The 20,419-nt window shown below is 50.4% G+C and overlaps 1 protein-coding gene across 4 annotated transcripts in view; it reads left to right on the plus strand.

The window, feature by feature from the left end:
- Positions 1 to 15,278, plus strand: part of LOC120677756 (protein ENHANCED DISEASE RESISTANCE 2-like) — a 33,695-nt gene extending 18,417 nt beyond the window's left edge. The window contains exons 13-22 of one of the 4 annotated variants that reach the window (XR_005676439.1): positions 4,627 to 4,791; positions 4,886 to 5,091; positions 5,188 to 5,254; positions 6,136 to 6,311; positions 6,783 to 6,884; positions 12,925 to 12,972; positions 13,113 to 13,269; positions 13,353 to 13,448; positions 14,417 to 14,518; positions 14,967 to 15,278. Coding sequence is in view for 1 of the 4 variants with exons in the window: in XM_039958939.1 (XP_039814873.1) it covers positions 4,627 to 4,791; positions 4,886 to 5,091; positions 5,188 to 5,254; positions 6,136 to 6,311; positions 6,783 to 6,884; positions 12,925 to 12,972; positions 13,126 to 13,269; positions 13,353 to 13,448; positions 14,417 to 14,518; positions 14,967 to 15,053 (1,193 nt within the window). In the remaining 3 variants the exon portion in view is untranslated. Of the gene's footprint in view, positions 1 to 4,626; positions 4,792 to 4,885; positions 5,092 to 5,187; positions 5,255 to 6,135; positions 6,312 to 6,782; positions 6,885 to 7,277; positions 7,374 to 12,924; positions 12,973 to 13,112; positions 13,270 to 13,352; positions 13,449 to 14,416; positions 14,519 to 14,966 lie in introns of those variants that run through there. The other 3 variants (XM_039958939.1, XR_005676441.1, XR_005676440.1) reach the window with 3 other exon arrangements.
- Positions 15,279 to 20,419: the final 5,141 nt, after the last annotated feature.

Below are 20,419 nucleotides of genomic sequence, written 5' to 3' on the forward strand. Positions count from 1 at the left end.
GGGGATCCAGTGTCCGATCGGGTCTTGGTGCTCAATGTCCTACGGGGGCTGAGCAGCACCTACGACCACCTGAAGGGCTGGATCGCCCGCCAGAGGCCCTTCCCCACCTTCCTGCAGGTCCGGGACGACCTCGCCCTCGAGGAGATCACCAGGGGTCTCGCGCCCGGATCGTCCTCGCCCACCCCCGCCGCGCTCGTTGCTACTCCACCGGCCTCCTCCGCTGCTCCAGCCACCTCCCTCCTTGGTGCTGCTCCCGCCGGGCAGACCGGAGGAGGGGGGGCCGTGGACGTCACCGGCGACGGGGTGGTGGTGGCGGCACTGGTGGCCCTGCTTCTGGGAGCACCGGTACTGGTGGGGGCCGTTGGGGCGCGCCGACACCGGCTCCCGCTCCTGCCCCTACCGCTGGAGGTACGCCCTGGCCATCCTTCAGCAACCCATGGTCAGGGCGCATCTCGATGTGGCTGTTCCAGGGTCCGGGAGGGGGGGCTCGTCCTCAGCTCCAGCCGGCGGCCATGTTCACTGGCGCTGCTCCACCCTTCGCGCCGTCCTGGACCCCGCCCGCTCAGCCCAGCCAGCAGCCGACCTGGCCTGGGGGGTGGGACCAGGCCACTCTGGCGCAGTCCTTCAGCACCATGGGACTGACGCCGCCGACGAGAACCGAGTGGATCGCCGACTCGGGTGCTTCGTTCCACACCACTCCCGATCCTGGTATCCTCTCTTCTGTCCGACCCCCACACTCCTCTTGTCCTTCTTCTATCATGGTTGGTGATGGATCTTGCCTTCCTGTCACCGCCGTGGGTTCTACTCCTCGTCTTTCTAATATTCTTGTTGCTTCTCAAATGGTTCACAACCTTCTTTCTATTCGCCAGTTTACTGCTGACAACTCCTGTTCTATCGAATTTGACTCATCTGGTCTTACTGTGAAGGATTCGGCTTCCCGGCGTCCGCTCCTCCGATGTGACAGCCCGGTGCCCCTTTACACTCTTCGGCTTCCTGCTTTCGCTGCCTCGCCTTCGGCTTCTTCATCTTCTGCTTTTGCCGTGACGCCTTCTTCCACCACCTGGCACCACCGGCTTGGTCACCCCGGCCGCGACGTTTTGGCTCAGCTCCGCCGTAGTACCGATGTTCCATGTACTAGGGCTCCTGCTGAGCACCTCTGTCATGCGTGCCAGTTAGGTCGTCATGTTAGACTTCCGTTTTCTTTTTCTTCGCATGTTGCGCATGCTTTTGATCTCATTCACTGTGACCTGTGGACATCTCCTGTACTCAGCATGTCTGGCTATAGATATTATCTGGTCATTGTTGATGATTTTTCTCATTACTCTTGGACTTTCCATTTGCGCGCCAAGTCTGAGACCTTCCCCACCCTCCTCCACTTCTTTGCCTGGGTGTCCACTCAGTTCGGCCTCACCGTTAAGGCCGTCCAGTGTGACAACGGGCGGGAGTTCGATAACTCTACCTCCCGGTCTTTCTTCCTGTCTCGGGGTGTTCAGCTGCGTATGTCTTGTCCGTATACCTCTCAGAACGGCAAGGCTGAGCGGATGATTCGCACGACGAACGACGTCGTACGCACCCTTCTGATCCAGGCTCCTCCCCCCCCCCCCGCGCGCTTCTGGGCTGAGAGCCTCCACACCGCCACCTAACTACTCAACCGCCTTCCGTCCACTGCTTCTCCTGCTCCCACTCCACACCACGCTCTTTTCGTTACCCCTCCTCGCTACGACCACCTTCGGGTCTTCGGGTGTGCGTGTTACCCTAACACTTCCGCCACCGCTTCTCACAAGCTGGCGCCCCGCTCGACTCGTTGTGTGTTCCTCGGGTACTCCCCTGACCACAAGGGGTACCGATGCTTTGACCTCACCTCTCGCCGCGTTCTGATCTCCCGACACATCGTCTTCGACGAGTCGGATTTCCCCTACTCCACCTCCTCCACACCTTTTTCTGATCCCGAGCTGGCGTCTCTGTTTCCGACTGACCCGGTGGTTCAGCCACCGTTACCTGTCTGTACTTTTCCTGCAGGTTTTCCCGGCGCACCGGCACCACTTCCGGTGATCCCTGCTGCGCCGAGCGTGGCCCCGGTGCCCGCGGTCGCGCCACGCGCGGCCCCTGGACCTCCGGTCGTGACGCGCACGGACCCGGTGTCTTCTGCTGCGCCACGCGCGGCCCCGGTGCCTTCCCCTGCACCTGAGCGGTACGCTCAGCCGGTGCAGGTGTACCGGCGTCGTCCGGCGCCGAACCCGGCGCCGCAGCGGTACGCTGAGCCGGTGCAGGTGTACCAGCGTCGTTCCGCGTCGACACCGGCGCCGCCTCCTGCTCCGGAGGCTCCTGCGACGCCGACACCGGAGCCGTCGCCGCCGCCGCCTCCTCCAGCTCCCTCTCGAGCAGAGCCGGAGGTGTACCACCCGCCGGTCATCCATCGGGATCCTCGACATATCCATCCCATGGTGACTTAGCGGATGGCGTCCCAGGTCGCGACTCTCTCTGCCACCGAGGGAGAGCCGCGGGTCTCTCCGGTACCCTCCTCTGTCCGCGACGCCTTGGCGGATCCTCACTGGCGTCGTGCGATGGAAGAGGAGTACGCGGCTCTTCTTGCCAACCAGACGTGGGACCTCGTGCCGCATCCGTCTGGTTGCAATGTGGTGACTGGCAAGTGGATTTGGACGCATAAGCGTCGGGCTGACGGCACACTGGACGCTACAAGGCTCGCTGGGTTCTCCGGGGGTTCACTCAGCGGCCTGGTGTGGACTATGATAAGACATTTAGCCCGGTCGTGAAGCCCGCTACGGTGCGCAAGGTCCTCTCACTTGCGCTCTCGCGCACTTGGCCTGTGCACCAGCTGGACGTGAAGAATGCATTTCTTCACGGCACTTTGTCAGAGACTGTTTACTGCTCTCAGCCTGCGGGATTTGTGGACTCGAGTCGTCCGGATATGGTCTGCCGGCTCAACAAGTCTTTCTATGGACTGAAGCAGGCTCCACGGTGCATTTCTTCACTGCACCTTGTCAGAGACTGTTTACTGCTCTCAGCCTGCGGGATTTGTGGACTCGAGTCGTCCGGATATGGTCTGCCGGCTCAACAAGTCTCTATGGACTGAAGCAGGCTCCACGGGCTTGGTACTCTCGGTTCGCCATGTTCTTGCTGACACTGGGGTTCACCGAGGCCAAGTCTGACACGTCTCTCTTCATCTACCGCCGTGGGGATGAGACGGCATATCTGCTGCTATATGTCGATGACATTGTGCTCACAGCTTCCAGTCAGCAGTTGCTTCAGAGTGTCATCTCCTCTCTGCAGCAGGAGTTCGCTATGAAGGATCTTGGTCAGCTCCACCACTTCTTGGGCGTCACTGTTGAGCCTCGCCCGTCTGGTCTCCTTCTGCACCAGCGGCAGTACGCCCTCGATATTCTGGAGCGGGCTGGGATGACTGATTGCAAGCCCTGCTCCACTCCAGTCGACACTCAGGCGAAGCTGTCTGCTGATCTGTGTGATCCGGTGGCTGACCCTACAGCCTACCGGAGTCTGGCCGGCGCTTTGCAGTACCTCACCTTCACCAGGCCGGACCTCACCTACGCTGTTCAGTAGGTCTGTCTCCACATGCATGATCCCCAGGAGTCACACCTTGCTGCGCTGAAGCGTCTCCTCCGGTACGTCCGTGGCACTGTGGACCTCGGCCTGGTACTTCACCGCTCGTCCTCTGCTGAGCTGGTGGTCTACACCGACGCTGACTGGGTTGGCTGCCCGGACACTCGTCGCTCCACCTCCGGCTACGCCGTCTTCCTGGGCGGCAACCTGGTCTCCTGGTCGTCCAAGCGGCAGCCGGTTGTCTCCCACTCCAGTGCCGAGGCGAAGTACCGGGCTGTCGCTAACGGCGTGGCGGAGGCGTCCTGGCTGCGACAGCTCTTGGCGGAGCTCCACAGCCCGCTCGCCAAGAGCACGCTCGTCTACTGCGACAACGTCAGCGCCGTGTATCTCTCCACCAACCCCGTCCAGCATCAGCGGACGAAGCACGTGGAGATCGACCTACACTTCGTGCGCGACAGAGTCGCCATCGGCGATGTTCGGGTACTCCATGTCCCGACTACCTCCCAGTTTGCTGACATCTTCACGAAGGGGCTGCCCTCGTCGACCTTCTCGGGGTTTTGATCCAGCCTCAACGTAGCCGGTGGCTAGTTGTGGCTGCGGGGGGTATTAGCCCTTTTGTGCTCTACTTGTGCTCTCATCTTGTCCAGTTTTGAACACCGCTGCGTCGGTTGTTCAGACTGCGTGGGGTGTTAGCTTTATTGTTGTCCAGTCTTGAACACCGCTGCGCCGGCAGTTCAGACTGCGGGGGGGGGGGTGTTGGAGTATATTGAGCCCATGTGTATAGAGGCCCATCTAAAGGCCCATGTATTGGATCTATATATACCCACCCATCTAGGGTTGGAGGAATACACTAATTATTCCCGTCATTAGTGCGCACATAACATAGTATTAAGGTTGTATAAGTAAAAATAAACATGGGCGGACACCACTTTATCCTAGATGTTCATTATGGACTAACTCCTACTCCCTCTTGCATACTACTTGGATTTTTTCCCCACTGGTTTTCCCCATTGCGTTGGAAAGTATTAATTGTGCTACATCTTTCAGCATCAACATGGGAGATAAGGAGGTTGAACACATCAGGATCAAGTCCAAAGTGTGTTGTTACTCTTATGTTGGAGATTTCTCTGAGTTTTTGGGGCAGATGGAAGCGAACACACTCTTCAAATTTTGACAAAAGTATCCCTTTTGCTTTGCTCAGCCAAGTAGCAGGTTAGTCAAATCCACTTCTGTTGCAAGTTTGCAACAAATATGAAATAATTTTGATTATGTATTAAAGCCCTTGCTTTTTCTCTACTATGGCCAGGTTTAAGAGAGTACTTTGCTGCCAATCGAGCCTTGACATCTGATTTGCCTTCAACAGTAGTGAAGTCAAAATCATCTGAACCTTTGATCATACAGAGTGAACTTGAAGATTCTGAACCTGGCGACGAATTTTATGATGCACTTGCTAGAGGTGAATCCTTTGAAGATGAAGATAGTGACGACGATGATGATGATGCAACTCCAAAGGTGAACACTATGGTTACAAATCAGGATTGTGCAATACAGATAGCCTATTATGTTCAACAACAGGTGAAGACCTATTTCGTTTTATAATCTCTGCAGGCTGGAAAAGTGAAACTGAAGAATGTATCGTGGGCTATTGCTGGTTTAGCTTTAAAGAAAACTAAAGGTAAATTTTAACCATATGCTTTTCAAATTTTCTAGCATTGCTGAATATGGTAAGCATATATGCATTCAACTTTAGTTTTGCAAACCCTACAACTGCACAATTAGACATGCAAATCAGTGTACCAACACACATAAACATGTATGTAGGTGTGCACAAGGTACAGATATATGTGTGCCCATTTACAAAAATAGTTTGTAGTGGAAGCGCAGAAGAAGAGTGGTTGCATAGAATGGTAAGTATATCTTTAATATAGAAGAAATCAACATGCTCAGCTAGCATGATGTACCAATGAATAACACCACTGTAGACTATGATGATGATCAAGTAAAATGGATACACTAATTTCTGGGTTAAACTGAAGCCTATGGAAAAATGTTGCGAGGAAACAGTTAACTGACCTTCATTTGTTATACTAGTTTTCCAAAATGGGTCCAATTTTGAAAAGGTAATACAAATATTTGAACTAAAGAGGCCTGGAGGTGCCCCTAAGCCTAAGGATCAAGAATTGGCACCGCTATTCATTTGTCTACACTAGAATGATGCAATGAATAGGCTCTATATTGGTAAATAATGCTAGTACTTTTATTTCAATGAAAAAAAGAACACTGGTCGGTGTTTGTATTGGTGCATTGATGTTCCTTTATGGTCATGGCTGAAATGTACTAGTGTAGTAGAAACTAGGGAGATAAAATTCACTATAATTGTACATATATGTCCAGACTAGTCCCAGTTGTAACATAAAGTTCACTATAGTGTCTCTTTTCTGTCCTTCTCAACTTTGCTTCTTTTCCTAGTTTAGTTTTTGTTTCAGTCATCATTCATGCAATGCAATGATTTTGTTTCCCATTAAATCTTAAGTATGGTTCAATTTTTTCCTACAGCTTTGGTTGAGAATAGTGAATTGGTTACGAATTCTAGTCCAGTAACTGCTGACCCCAGCCACTTCCATGGCACCCTTCGTAGAGCGAAAAGTGAAAATGACCCTAATTCTTGGAGTGCACCTGGTGGGGAGAAGTTTATGATCAGAGGGAAGACTTACTTGACAGATTACACCAAGGTATGATCATATGATGGACCATTACAATTTATATGCAGTAAGTAATCAACCAAATTGTGGAAACAAAGCAAAGTTATTTCTCTGCTATTTAAAAAGAGTACCAAATCATGGTTCACCTAGAATACCGGAGCAGAAGTCTGTAGTATACAAAATGTTGCTTTCATGATAACAAGTAATTATTTGTTTAATAAGTATATATGAGCATTATTATGTGAACCGATGCAAATTTGATCTGTTACTTTTCTTATTGAGTTGCCTGTGACTTGTGAACTGTAATCAATAACAAGTGTCTTCTTATTTTATTTTGCTATATTGTGGAAGCTTCACCTTCATCTGTTTTCTTATTTTACATTAGCTAGAAGGCCTGAAATCAATCAGTAATCACATTGTGGCCAGACATTGTTCTATATAACAAGTGTCTTTGTTTCAAGGCTAATTTGTGACATCTCGTGGTGTTTGGCATATAAACAGGTGGTTGGTGGGGATCCTCTTCTAAAGCTCATTGCGGTTGATTGGTTCAAGGTTGATGAGCGCTTTGATTCTGTTGCCTTGCATCCCAAAAGCCTTGTGCAGGTAAACAAGTTTGATAAGCATTACCAATATTCTGCAGTGATGGGCATCAGTTGCTGCTTTTGGAATTCATTTAATGTTAGAATTAGTTTTGTGATTGCATTGATTTTTCAGATTCTTCTTAGCCAATAAAATACAAGTATATCAATGCTTCACTGTCCTCTGCAGAAAAACTTGCATTTTTTACACAGTTAGAAAATTTTGACTTTCCACAAAACTAAAAGGACCTACATTTTGGAACAGAGGAGGTACATACCATTCATCCTGTTAGTTCATAGATCTTAGGAACTATCTGTATTGTTTCTGGAAGCTTCAATTTCTAGAGGGAGTTTAAAGTTATGCTAGTCAAATGTTAGCACTAGTTTAACTTCATCTCTTGCTGATAAACTTGTATAGCATGTTGGCGTGGACTGTTGATTTTGTTGACCATCTTGATTATCTTCTTCCCTATTTATCAATGGTGTTAGATAAGATTGGAGCTTCAACATCATCGTAAGCTTCATTGCCCTTTTGCAATGCATGGAAGCAATTTCTAGTTCAAAGTGAACCAATGTAGCCCTAATAAGCTAAAAAACACAGAAGATTGTATAATCACCAATAGTGCTAGTGCTTTTTTAGCATTAATGCTAGTTTGTAAGGACAGTCCAAACCCACTGACCTAGGATAGTTTCCATGGCATTAAATAGCCTGCCATGTAAGCAGTTTGATGAGGTGGCAAGAGAATTAAGGAGGCGAGAGATGGAAATGGTTTCTCATGGAAGAAACCATGTCTACGCGAGAACGAAAGGGAAAAAAGGGGGATAGGGATATGAAAGGAGAGAGAAGAGAGGGTGTATATGTGAGCCCATGTATAGAGGCCCATCTAGAGACCCATGTATAGGATCTATATATCTCATCCTTCTAGGGTTTGGAGGAGTACATCTCATTATTCTCTCATACATGGTATCATTAGCCTAGGGTTAGAGTTTCCTCTCTCCTCCCTCCCCTCCCCTTCCTCTCTCCCCTGCTGCTGGGCCCTGCTCGCGACCCCTCGTGGACGCCGGCCGCCGCCTCCACCCCTGCTCTGGGCGCGTGGACGCCGGCCGCCGTGGCCCTGCCTGGCCCTGCCGCCGCCGCCGCTACTTCGGGCGCGGGGGGCGCAGGGGGCGCGGCCTCCTCTGTTCTGGGCGCCACCCAGCCGTCGCCGCCGGACACCGCGACCCCCTCTTCCTCTGCTCCAGCCGCGCCGCCCTCCTGGTCCCTGCTTCGGCCCGCCCAGCCCCCGGCCGCCGCCGCCGCCCCTGTTGGCGCGCGGCGGGGGGGGGGGCTTCCTGGCGCCGGCCGCTGCTGCTAGCACCTCAAGCGCGCCGGTCCTCACGGCCGCCTTCCTGGCGCCGGCCGCTGCTGCTGCTGCTGCGAGCGCGTGTGCGCCTGACCGTGAGCGCCTTGCTGCTCTGCCGCTGGCTGCTGAGCCTGGCCTTGGCGCGTGGGCGCCCTCCGCGCCGTGGCCATGCGCGACCTCCCCTGCTCCCGTCATGGGCGTGGGCGTGGGTGCGGCCCCAGCCGCCGCCGCCCAGGCTGCCACTACGGCTTGGCGTGCCCTGCGACGCGAGCTCGACGCGCTTACTGCTATCGAGCAGACCGCTGCGGTTCGCTGCATGAGCCCAGAGTTTACGGATGCCGCGGCTGCCCCGCCCGCGACCTCCCCTGCTTTGGGGTCCCCGCGTCCGGTGGCGGTCGAGCGCCCGCCCGTGACCTCACCTACTCTGGGAACCGGCGTCCCTGGCGGCACCGTTGTGCCCGCCGCGCAGGCCACCGCGCCTGCCGCCCACGCCCCTACTGCCAGATTTCCCGTGCACGCGCCCGCGCTCGAGACGGCCGCGTTGCCCGCGCCCCTGCACGCGCCCGACCCCCTCCTTGGTGCTCTTCTCACCGGCCAGACCGGAGGTGGAGGAAGCCGAGGGCGTTGTCGGTGGAGCGGATGTGGTGGTGGTGCTCGGGACACTCCGGACCCGACTCCGGCTCCCACTCCTGCTACTGGTCCTTGAGGTACGCCCTGACCATCCTTCATCGCCCCATGGCCAGGGCGCATCCCGATGTGGCCGGTTCAGGGTCAAGGGGGGGCCCTCGTCCTCAGCCGGCGGCCATGCTCGCCGCTGCTGCTCCCCCGTTCGCGCCGTTCTGGACCCCGCCCGCTCCACCCAGCCAGCCACCGACCTGGCCTGGGGGTGGGACCAGGCCGCACTGGCGCAGTCCTTCAGCGCCACGGGTGGGACGCCGCCGGTCAGCACCGAGTGGATTGCCGACTCGGGTGCCTCCTTCCACACCACCCCACATGACGACCCCCACACCCCTCTTGTCCTTCTTCCTGTCACTGCCGTGGGTTTTGCTCCTGGCTTTTTTCGTCTTCCCAATGTCCTTGTTGCTCCTCAGATGGTTCATAACCTTCTTTACATTCGTCAGTTTACAGCTGACAATTCTTGTTCCATCGAGTTTGACTCTTCTGGCCTCACTGTAAAGGATTCGGCCTTCCGGCGTCCGCTACTCCGGTGTGACAGCACGGGGCTCCTTTACACCCTTCGCCTTCCTTCTTCCGCTACACCACTCTCGCCTTTTTCTTCGTCCTGGCCGTCTTGGTCTGCCGCTTTTGCCGCAACGCCGTCTTCCACCACCTGGCACCGCCGTCTTGGTCACTCTGGCCACGACGTTCTGGCTCAGCTCAGTCGTAGTACTGATGTTCCTGGTACTAGGGCTCCTGCTGAGCACCTCTGCCATGCGTGCCAGCTCGATCGTTATGTTCGGCTTCCTTTTTCCTCTTCTTCTTCGCATGCGACGCATGCCTTCGATCTTGTTCACTGTGACCTGTGGACTTCTCCTGTTCTTAGTCTCTCTGGTTATAAGTACTATCTGGTGGTGGTCGATGATTTCTCGCACTACTCTTGGACCTTTCCGTTACGGGCCAAGTCTGAGACCTTCCCCACCCTTCTTCACTTCTTTGCCTGGGTGTCCACTCAGTTCGGCCTCACCGTTAAGGCCGTCCAGTGTGACAACAGGCGTGAGTTCGACAACTCCACTTCCCGTTCTTTCTTCCTCTCTCGGGGTGTTCAGCTGCGTATGTCTTGTCCGTATACCTCTCTTCAGAACGGTAAGGCTGACCGGATGATTCGCACGAAGAACGACGTCGTGCACACCCTTCTGATCCAGGCCTCTCTGCCCCCGCGCTTCTGGGCCGAGAGCCTCCACACCGCCGCCTATTTGCTTAACCGTCTTCCATCCACTGCTTCTCCTGCTCCCACTCCACAACACGCCCTCTTCGGTACCCCTCCTCGCTACGACCACCTTCGGGTCTTCGGGTGTGCGTGTTACCCTAACACCTCCACCACCGCTTCTCACAAGCTGGCGCCCCGCTCGACTCGTTGTGTGTTCCTTGGGTACTCCCCTGACCACAAGGGGTACCGATGCTTTGACCTCACCTCTCGCCGCGTCCTGATCTCCCGACACGTCGTCTTTGACGAGTCGGATTTCCCCTACTCCACCTCCTCCACACCTTCTCCTGAACCCGAGTTGGAGTCTCTGTTTCCGACTGATCCGGTGGTTCATCCACCGTTACCTGTCTGCCCTTTCCGCTTCCGGTGACCCCTGCTGCACCACGCGCGGTCCCGGTGCCCGCTGTCGCGCCACGCGCGGCCCCGGTGCCTGCAGTCGCGCCATCCCCGAACCTCCTGTCGTGCCGTGCGCGGCCTCGGGTATGCTCAACCGGTGCCTCCTCTTGCACCTGCGCGGTACGCTCAGTCGGTGCAGGTGTACCAGCATCGCTCGGCACCGGCGCCGCTGCGGTACGCTCAGCCGGTGCAGGTGTACCGGCGTCGGTTGGCACCGACACCGGCGCCGCCTCCGGCTCCGGAGGCTCCTGCGACGCCTACACCGAAGCCGTCGCCACCGCCGCCTCCGCCGCCTCGCTCTCGAGCCGAGCCGGCGGTGTACCACCCGCCCGTCGTTCATCGGGATCCTCGACATGTCCATCCCATGGTGACTCGGCGGATGGCGTCTCCGGCCGCGACTCTGCCACCAAGGGGGAGCCGCGGGTCTCTCCGGTACCCTCCTCTGTTCGCGACGCCTTGGCGGATCCTCACTGGCGTCGCGCGATGGAAGAGGAGTACGCGGCTCTCCGTGCTAACTAGACGTGGGACCTCGTGCCGCGTCCATCTGGTGGCAATCTGGTGGCAAAGTGGATCTGGACGCTGCAAGGCTCGCTGGGTTCTCCGGGGTTTCACCCAGCGGCCTGGTGTGGACTATGATGAGACCTTCAGTCTAGTGGTGAAGCCCGCTATGGTGCGCACGGTCCTCTCGCTTGCGCTCTCTCGCTCCTGGCCTGTGCACCAGCTGGATGTGAAGAATGCGTTTCTTCATGTCACTCTGTCAGAGACAGTCTACTGCAGTCAGCCAGCGGGATTTGTGGACTCGAGTCGTCCGGATATGGTCTGCGGCTCAACAAGTCCCTCTATGGTCTGAAGCAGGCTCCTCGGGCTTGGTACTCTCGGTTCGCCACGTTCTTGCTGACTTTGGGGCTCACCGAGGCCAAGGCTGACACTTCTCTGTTCATCTATCGCCGTGGAGATGACACTGCCTACCTGCTGCTCTATGTTCATGATATTGTGCTCACCGCCTCCAGTCAGCAGTTGCTTGAGCGTGTCATCTACTCTCTGCAGCAGGACTTTGCTATGAAGGATCTGGGTCAGCTCCACCACTTCTTGGGCGTCACTGTTGAGCCTCGCCCGTCTGGCCTTCTCCTTCACCAGCGGCAGTACGCACTCGATATTCTGGAGCGGGCTGGAATGACTGATTGCAAGCCCTGCTCCACTCCTGTCGACACAAAGGCGAAGCTGTCTGCTGATCTGGGTGATCCGGTGGCTGATCCTACTGCCTACCGGAGTCTGGCTGGCGCTTTGCAGTATCTCACCTTCACCAGGCCGGACCTCACATACGCTGTTCAGCAGGTATGTCTCCATATGCATGATCCCCGGGAGTCACATCTTACTGCGCTGAAGCGTCTCCTCCGCTACGTCCGTGGCACTGTGGACCTCGGCCTGATGCTTCACCGCTCGTCCTCTGCTGAGCTGGTGGTCTACACCGACGCTGACTGGGCTGGCTGCCCGGATACTCGTCGCTATACTTCCGGCTACGCCGTCTTCCTGGGCGGCAACATGGTCTCCTGGTCGTCCAAGCGGCAGCCGATTGTCTCCCGCTCCAGTGCTGAGACGGAGTACCGGACTGTCGCTAACGGCGTGGCGGAGGCGTCCTGGCTACGACAACTCTTGGCGGAGATTCATAGCCCGCTCGCCAAGAGCACGCTCGTCTACTGCAACAACGTTAGCGCCGTGTATCTCTCCACCAATCCCGTCCAGCATCAGCGGACAAAGCATGTGGAGATCGACCTACACTTCGTGCGCGACAGAGTCGCCATCGGCGATGTTTGGGTACTCCATGTCCCGACTACCTCCCAGTTTGCTGACATTTTCACCAAGGGACTTCCCTCCTCGACCTTCTCGGAGTTTCGCTCCAGCCTCAACGTAGCCGGTGGCTAGTTGTGGCTGCCGAGGGGGGGGCATTTGACCTTTGTACTCTACTTGTACTCTCTTCTTGTCCAGTATTGAACACCGCTGCGCCGGTAGTTCAGACTGCGGGGGGTGTTGGCTTTCTTGTTGTCCAGCCTTGAACACCGCTGCGCCGGTAGTTCAGACTGCGGGGGGTGTTGGTGTATATGTGAGCCCATGTATAGAGGCCCATGTATAGGATCTATATATATCCCACCCTTTTATGGTTTGGAGGAATACATCTCATTATTCTCTCCTACACTAACCATTGGAATATAGTTTCTATGGGTAGTGTCTATATGACATTGCATGCATAGAAACTACATCTAGTGTCTCTATGACATTGCCCTAAGGGACTCTTGCTGTGTAATTACATGCAGGCCCAAGAGGAACTTGTCCATTATACTGTACTCTTATGACTTAGCATGCATGTTCATGTGTGCCTAATTTTCTGTTTTTTTACATTACAGTCAGAAGCTGCAAAGAAGATTCCTTTCATATTGGTTGTAAATTTGCAGGTACTTACAGTTATGAGTTTCTTATATTGTCTAAATTTATAGTTTGGCTTTGTGCTTAGCAAACCATCGTATCATGTTTCATTGAGAGTACCTGTCATCCCTTTTTCTGTGGATGACATGATACGTGATTTATTGACTAGGATAAACATGCAGGTTCCAGCGAAACCAAATTATAACTTGGTTATGTACTACGCAGCAGAAAGACCAGTGAACAAGGATTCTTTGTTGGGTAGGTTCATTGATGGAACTGATGCGTTCCGAGATGCCAGATTTAAACTTATTCCAAGCATTGTTGAGGTATGCATGTCTTAGTTGATGTATCGTATTACCATTGGATGTGATAATTTGTTCATCTAAACTCATGTGCGAAATGATCTCAGGGCTATTGGATGGTAAAGCGTGCAGTTGGAACGAAAGCTTGCCTTTTGGGCAAAGCAGTAACGTGCAATTATTTTCGCCAAGATAACTTTCTGGAGGTACTCAGTTGTTAAAAAAAATGAAAATTTCTAAATTACTCCCTTCAACTATAGCCGAAGTCCGGATAGCCACGTAAATTATCGTTTGGTTCATTTTATGCCCTTTGGTTCAAATTACCCCCTAATGCAATTTGTCTTTTTCATTTCTCTATGCATAGGTGGAGTTTGAAGTTGAAAATTTTCACAAGATGGTAGTACACATCATAATACATGTTACAAGAAATACATTATATTTTTTATCATTATTTTGATAGGATATTTAATAATAAATTAATCATTGGAGTTCAAATTATATGAAAAATAACGATGAACAAATTATAACAATTTTTTAATATGCATTGTGATGGCCACTACAACAACAATATAGACTTTTTTCCCAAACAAGTAGGGGTAGGCTAGAGATGAAACCCGAAAGAAATAAGTTCAAGGTTCAGGCACATTGATAGCTAGTCTCCAAGCGCTCCTATCCAAAGCTATCTCTTTAGAGATATTCCAATCCTTAAGGTCTCTCTTAACCGACTCATCCCACGTCAGTTTAGATCTACCTCTACCTCTCTTATCATTATCGACCCGCTCAAGAATCCCATTACGCATCAGCGCCTCAGGAGGCCACTACTACCCAGCAAAATTTGAAATTAAAATTCAACTTGTGTATGGAGAAACAAAAAACACAAATTTTATTATGACAAGTTATAGTTTAGGGAGTTATTCAGACTTTGGCTATACTTTAAGAGAGAAAATTGAACTTTTTCCAAAAAAAACAGCTATTTTTCACTGTAAATTTCAAATAATCCAAAATAACCTGCTGGCAAATTTCAACGCCAAACAACTAGAATGTACACATGACGAATAAATGAATAATGATATTTATTGTATTTAGCTTTGCTCTTTTTCCTATTTTTTGTACCGTATTTTGTTATTTTAATTTGAGTATCACAGTGGCCTTACAAAGGAAATTTGCTTTGCAGATAGATGTCGACATTGGTTCATCTTCTGTTGCACGGAGTATTATTGGTCTAGTATTGGGATATGTCACAAGCATTGTTGTTGATCTTGCTATTCTTATTGAGGTACTCCTTGGTCCTTATTACTTAACAAGCCAGAACTGAAAGAACTATGTGCTTTTATCATTTTCCCTTTAAACCTTTCAATTCCTAACTGGATTATGATAAGTATGATTTCACAAGCATCTACTGTAGTTATATTCTCGTTTTCACAGACATTCATGCATCTACCACAATGATACCTGCACAACTTACTGTATCTACTTTTTTGAGCTCCAGCACCAAGGAAAAACCTCATTGAATGTTCCCAACATTTTACCAGGAAAAACAAAGACCACACCTTGAAACCCGTTTGTTAATGTTTGCCTAATTTAGACTTGGATTTTGTCAAGGAAAAACCTCATTGAATGCTCAAGAAATGACGAATACCATGCTCTGTTTTATGAATTTAGCAAGGCTTCATTTTGCTCTACATTGAATAACATGAAGCGTGATAATAGCTTTATCTCTGCAGGCAAAGGAAGAGGAAGAGCTGCCTGAGTACATTCTGGGCACTGTCCGTCTGAACCGCGTGAATCCCGACAGTGCTGTATCAATCTGATTAAGTTAATTCCATCTCTTCTCGCAGTTTTCCTCTTCAGCCACCGAAGAGGTAGTTTTTCGCAGAACTGTTCATTTTTATTTCTCTTATCCTTCACTTGAGAGAGGTAGGATCACTATGTGCTGATCCCTGATCGAGGGTTGGCATATGTACAGAGTACAGTAAAAGGTATGAATACATGATGCCATTCGTAAATAGAAGAAATGAAAGGTTATGTTATAGTAATATGTTCTACAATCGTGCATGCTGGTTAACTGGAATTAGAAGTACAGGCGCACGCTAATTCTTTTTTTTGTGGGGTGAAAACGGGGTTTTATTAGCTAAGCAGTAGCAGGATTACATTCGTTCTCGACCAGGTCCAAGACATGCAGGTGCTCGACTTTGCCAGACCACAGCGTGGGAATTACACCAGGCTCTGGCTGAATGTGCAAGTTCATGTGCAACTGAATTACCCTTCTCGCCTGGGTGTGATGGACCAATTGTCCAGCAGCTGGTTCTGTTCTCTGGCTTCAGCAAAGATGATATGTCCATTTTACATGTTAGGCATTTGAACTAGGGAACATATCTGGTGGAAATCGTAATCTTCGTGAAAATTCGTACAAACCACGGTAAAAAAATCGTCTAAATTCACCAAACAAATCACACATATAGATGATATGATGATACACAATTTTATAAAATATCTTGTCCAAACTCAACTTCGTTTGTAAAATATAAAAATAATAAATTTCTAACAAATTATTTGGACAGCTTTCTAGCTTGAAATTTAGAAATTTGTTATTTTTATCTCACAAACGAAGTCGAATTTGGACAAGATATTTTACAAGACTGTGTATCATCATATCATCTACATGTGTGGTTTTTTTGGTAAATTTAAACGACTTTCTTGTCGTGGTTTATATAAATTTTCACGAAAATTGTAGTTTCCACTAAATATGTCCCTTGAACTTTCCACGTGCAGTCTGTGTCAAATATCACCGAGCCTTCCGCACACGTAGGGATGAAAACGGTCGGGAACGATCGGAAAAACCCCTAAACCATTCCCACGACCACATTTTTTGATCGGGAACGGAAACCGAAACGGGAATGCCGGACGGGAAAACGAAATCGGTATTACGGGATATCGGAAATGGAATTGTTCAATCAGGAACATGTCGATTACGATCGGGAATCGGACACTCAAGACGGGAAAATACATGTAACTACTTCAAACATTAAGCTTAGAGAAAATAGAAAATAGTTACAGTTATACATAAGTTATATTCAAACAAGAGCCATAACGAAGCATTCAAGCATCGCACAGGCTGACAAGTACAGAACCGCTGTTAGAAGCCAGACTCTACGCACATTGGAGGCTTGGTGACAGTGGCCTTCTCCTACCTAGCATCACTTGCACATGCAATTTTGGACGAACTAACTGCTCAGCACAATAGTGTGATAGATTGCTAGTTCTGCTGTGCTTCCTCATTAGCACTTAGCAGTGCTCAAACAATTTAGTTCTAACACAATAGCCATTAGGCACAAGAGAAATAGATGAAATTTGCTGAAACGGAATGTGGGCAATAACTAGCTCTGAGATCTAATCACATCTGCAGTCTGCAGTGATGAAGAAGGACCTCACTTCCTGCTTTGCTATGCCTACCGTCTGGAGCCGCTGCTTGTGCAGCTGGGCGGACGCCATGGCCACCATCGACATCACGGATCTGGAGCACCGTTGCGCCGGAGTGCACGACTGGTCGCCCGCACAGCACAGGCCCTGGCCGCCACCTAGCCCCTGCAGCCGCGGCCGTCAGCGCGGGGGCCGGGGGCGCCGGCCACTCCGCCTCCGACTCCGAGCGTGAGCTGCTGAGTAGGCGAGCAGCAGAGCAGACTGCCTTGGCGCGGGCGCGCGAGGATGCTTGGGGGCTGGGGCCCGGGGAGGCGGGCGCGTCGATGGCCGGCGGCGGCGGCCTAGGGAGGAGGCGGCGGCAAGCAGGCGGGGAGGCATCAAGGGGCTGACTCGGGTGTCGTGGGATGGTGGGTGGGATGAGGCCACGAGGGTTCGGTGTCTTGGTGGGCTAGGAGCTGGGCCGAGCATGATTCGTGGGCTGGTCATCTAAATGCGGGAAAATATCGCGGGATTTTTCTGCTCGAATACAGGAAACGATAAAACGGTCAGGAGAAGTCCTCAACCGCTTCCGCTCCCGGATTCCCCGGATTTTTTTTCCGTTTTCCTATTTTTCTTGTAAAAAAGATATTTGAACGGGATAGTCGGTATACGATGCCGGTCGGGATGGTATTTTCCCGTCCTGTTTTCAACCCTACGCACACGGCACACGCCAACGCTTTTGCATCTTCTGCATTCAGGTACCGAAAAAGTACTCGCCAGGCGTAAATAAGATCTGGCCCGATGAATTCCTTGCCGCTAGCCCCAATGCCAGCTGCGCCATTTTGGCCAATGAAGGACCCATCCACATTGACTTTTGTCCAGCCCACAGGGAGCGGCAGCAATCAAGTTGTTGGCGGCGCTTTTTTATATTTTATATTTAAAAAAATCAAAATTTCAAAAATATATGTCCGTTTTGAAAATTTTTAAAAATACCCCCGGTCGCCCCCCATAGGGCGACAGGCCCTAAGTGTAATTTTTTTTCAAATTCGCAACGAGGTCCCTGGGCAAAAAAAAATGCAAGGGGCCTGTCGCCCACCCCAGGGGCGACAGGGTCCCTCCCCCTATATAAGCCCTGGCCGTCATACGCCGCCATTTCCTTTGTCATTTGAGCCTAAAAATTCTGGAAAAAAGAGAGGGGTGAAGAGAAGAAAAGCAGCGAAGCTCTGCCGAATTCCGTACTTGTGATCTACCGGTAACTTCCGTATGAATCCATTGATATTGTATAACAATTTAATTTAATTAGCGGATTAGCTGAATTAGATTTGGTGCTTTAGAACACTCATTTAGTATTACAATTTCAGTACTATTACAGACTTATTTTTAAATTAATTATGAATTAGAATAGAATTATGAAAGTACCTTATTGATATTGCAGCATAAGGCAATGACTGCCTCCAATTGTGGAGGATTTTCATGGACCGATGAAAAATCTAGTATAATACTTGATATCATGACCCATCTTGTTATCAGTAAGAAGTTGGATCCGTTAGCGGATGGTACGATAGAGATGGTGTTGTCCAAAGTAGTAGAGTTTAAAGATTTCACATTATTTCGAGGTATTACGACGCAAGATGTAAATGGACACCTGCTAGAACGTCGGAAGATATACATGAGAGTATGTGAACTAGCGAATCATCCTAATATCATTGGATTCTTACAAAGTTATTGTAAGATATGGATGCGGCCAGAGGTATATGAGATGCACATTAAGGTAACTCTCATTCAGTTGTAATCCCGTCCGTCATTTCGAATCCATATTTATGAAACAGTAACATTGTTTTTTAATTATATGCTAGGATTACCCCGAGGACACGGAGTTGATTAACAAAACGATACCCAATTTTCATAAATTGGTATGTATCTTCGGTGGACTTATGCCGCAAACTAGACGAAGGAGGTGGATAAGATCTTCGGGTGATAGTACTTGGCCTGCGCAAGAACAGATGCCCGGAGGTTCGTCGAGTCATGCTTCAGCACCTCAACCACCAACTTGTGTTAACTAGGATGACGACATGGATGACTTTATGCCCCCCAAACCATGGCCTCCAACACATGATGTTACTCCCCCTTTACATGAACCTAGAATCAGAAAAGAGACAAAGGGAAAGCCAAGAGGTTCGTCAAGTCATGTTGCACCACCTGCAGCACAAACTTGTGTTAACTGGGATGACGACATGGATGACTTCATGCCCCCCAAATCATGGCCTCCAACACATGATGTTCCTCCCCATTACATGAACGTAGATCCAGAAAAGAGAGAAAGGGAAAGCCAAGAGGTTCGTCGAGCCACACTACACCACCTGCAGCACCACCATCTGTCAACTGGGATGACGACCTAGATGATTTCATGCCATGATCTATAACATATGATGTTCATCGGTTTAAGATGTATTCGCATTTAGTATTGTTAATGTTGTATTATGCTTGTATGTATGTCTCGTACCTAACTTGCATTCACTGGACATGTACATAATGTCGAGTTTGAATCGTACTTAGTCGTAATGGAGCATCGAAGTATAAACATACCATCTATTGTATGTAATGGAAAATACGAGAGTGATCAGAGGTGAACGTTGAAGTGTATAAATAAGCGGTCCACAGCTATCTCATTACAAATAAACATCAGAGATACAAACATCAGATTTATCTAACCACCCCTAGGGCGTCGGACCCTCTTAGCCCTCTGCTGGGCACGGACATGCCCCTCGGAGCTTTTCATGTCACTAGAATACTAAAAAGCACACATTTAATTAATATAACGATAAGAAATAAGAACTAAGAAATGCATTACATAATGTGAACCATCAAATTTTACATCATAATACAACGATAATGAAACACACATCACACATGCAGTGGCATGGCAGAACCCATTGCAAACTACGGTAAACAGATTCCGGACTAACCTAACATGCCTTAGGTAATTTTAAAAACAAAACAGAACAAACACAATGATGTAGCATGTCACTAGCACTAGGGTAGTCCTAGTAGCCGTACCCCCATACAGCAAACTGCGTTGAGCCTTCTCCGCAGTATCCTCCCATTGCAGGTGGTGCAGGCGGTGGTGCCGGAGGCGCAGGGCCCTTCTTCTTGTGGCAAGGGCAGTTGCAGTAAGGAATAGTGCATGGTTCATCATGTGAACCGGCAGCATTGCTGGTATCATCAACTTCATCGTCTTTGTTACCCTCGCTCACTTCCTCATAATGGTTCACCTTGCATTCCAGATCAAAGATCTTTATCCGGAGGTACTCGATGAACTCCTGAACAGAATCAATTGGTGCAGGATCGACCCACCTAGTAAAACCACAGTTTTCTGGAGCATCGGAAGACTGCAAAACAAATTTCATGTAAGGTGTCTCATTGTAGATAAAGAAATAAAAGAACCGAGTATTACCCATGCGTGTGGACATTTAAAGAAACGCCGACGGCCATCCATCCCGTCAGTGCACATCTGCACTAAGCAGCCCTCACCATATCTGCATTTTGGTCACGGTTCTCTACGGTTATCGTATTGTCGAAGAGGAGTTTCATTGGTAAATTCACTCTTGTGCTGTGGCGGAAACTCAAACACTGGTTCCGGAAAGGAATCAGGTCCAAGAGGCCCCTCCCATATTATGGGGTCTCCCTTTCTTCCCCCTTTTTCTTTCCCAAAACCGTAGTAATTCTTCCCGCTAGACCCACCTCCAGACATTGGGTATACAATGAGCTTTGGTGTTTA

The sequence above is a fragment of the Panicum virgatum genome, chromosome 6N (assembly GCF_016808335.1).
Source record: "Panicum virgatum strain AP13 chromosome 6N, P.virgatum_v5, whole genome shotgun sequence".
Classification (NCBI taxonomy): Eukaryota; Viridiplantae; Streptophyta; class Magnoliopsida; order Poales; family Poaceae; genus Panicum; species Panicum virgatum.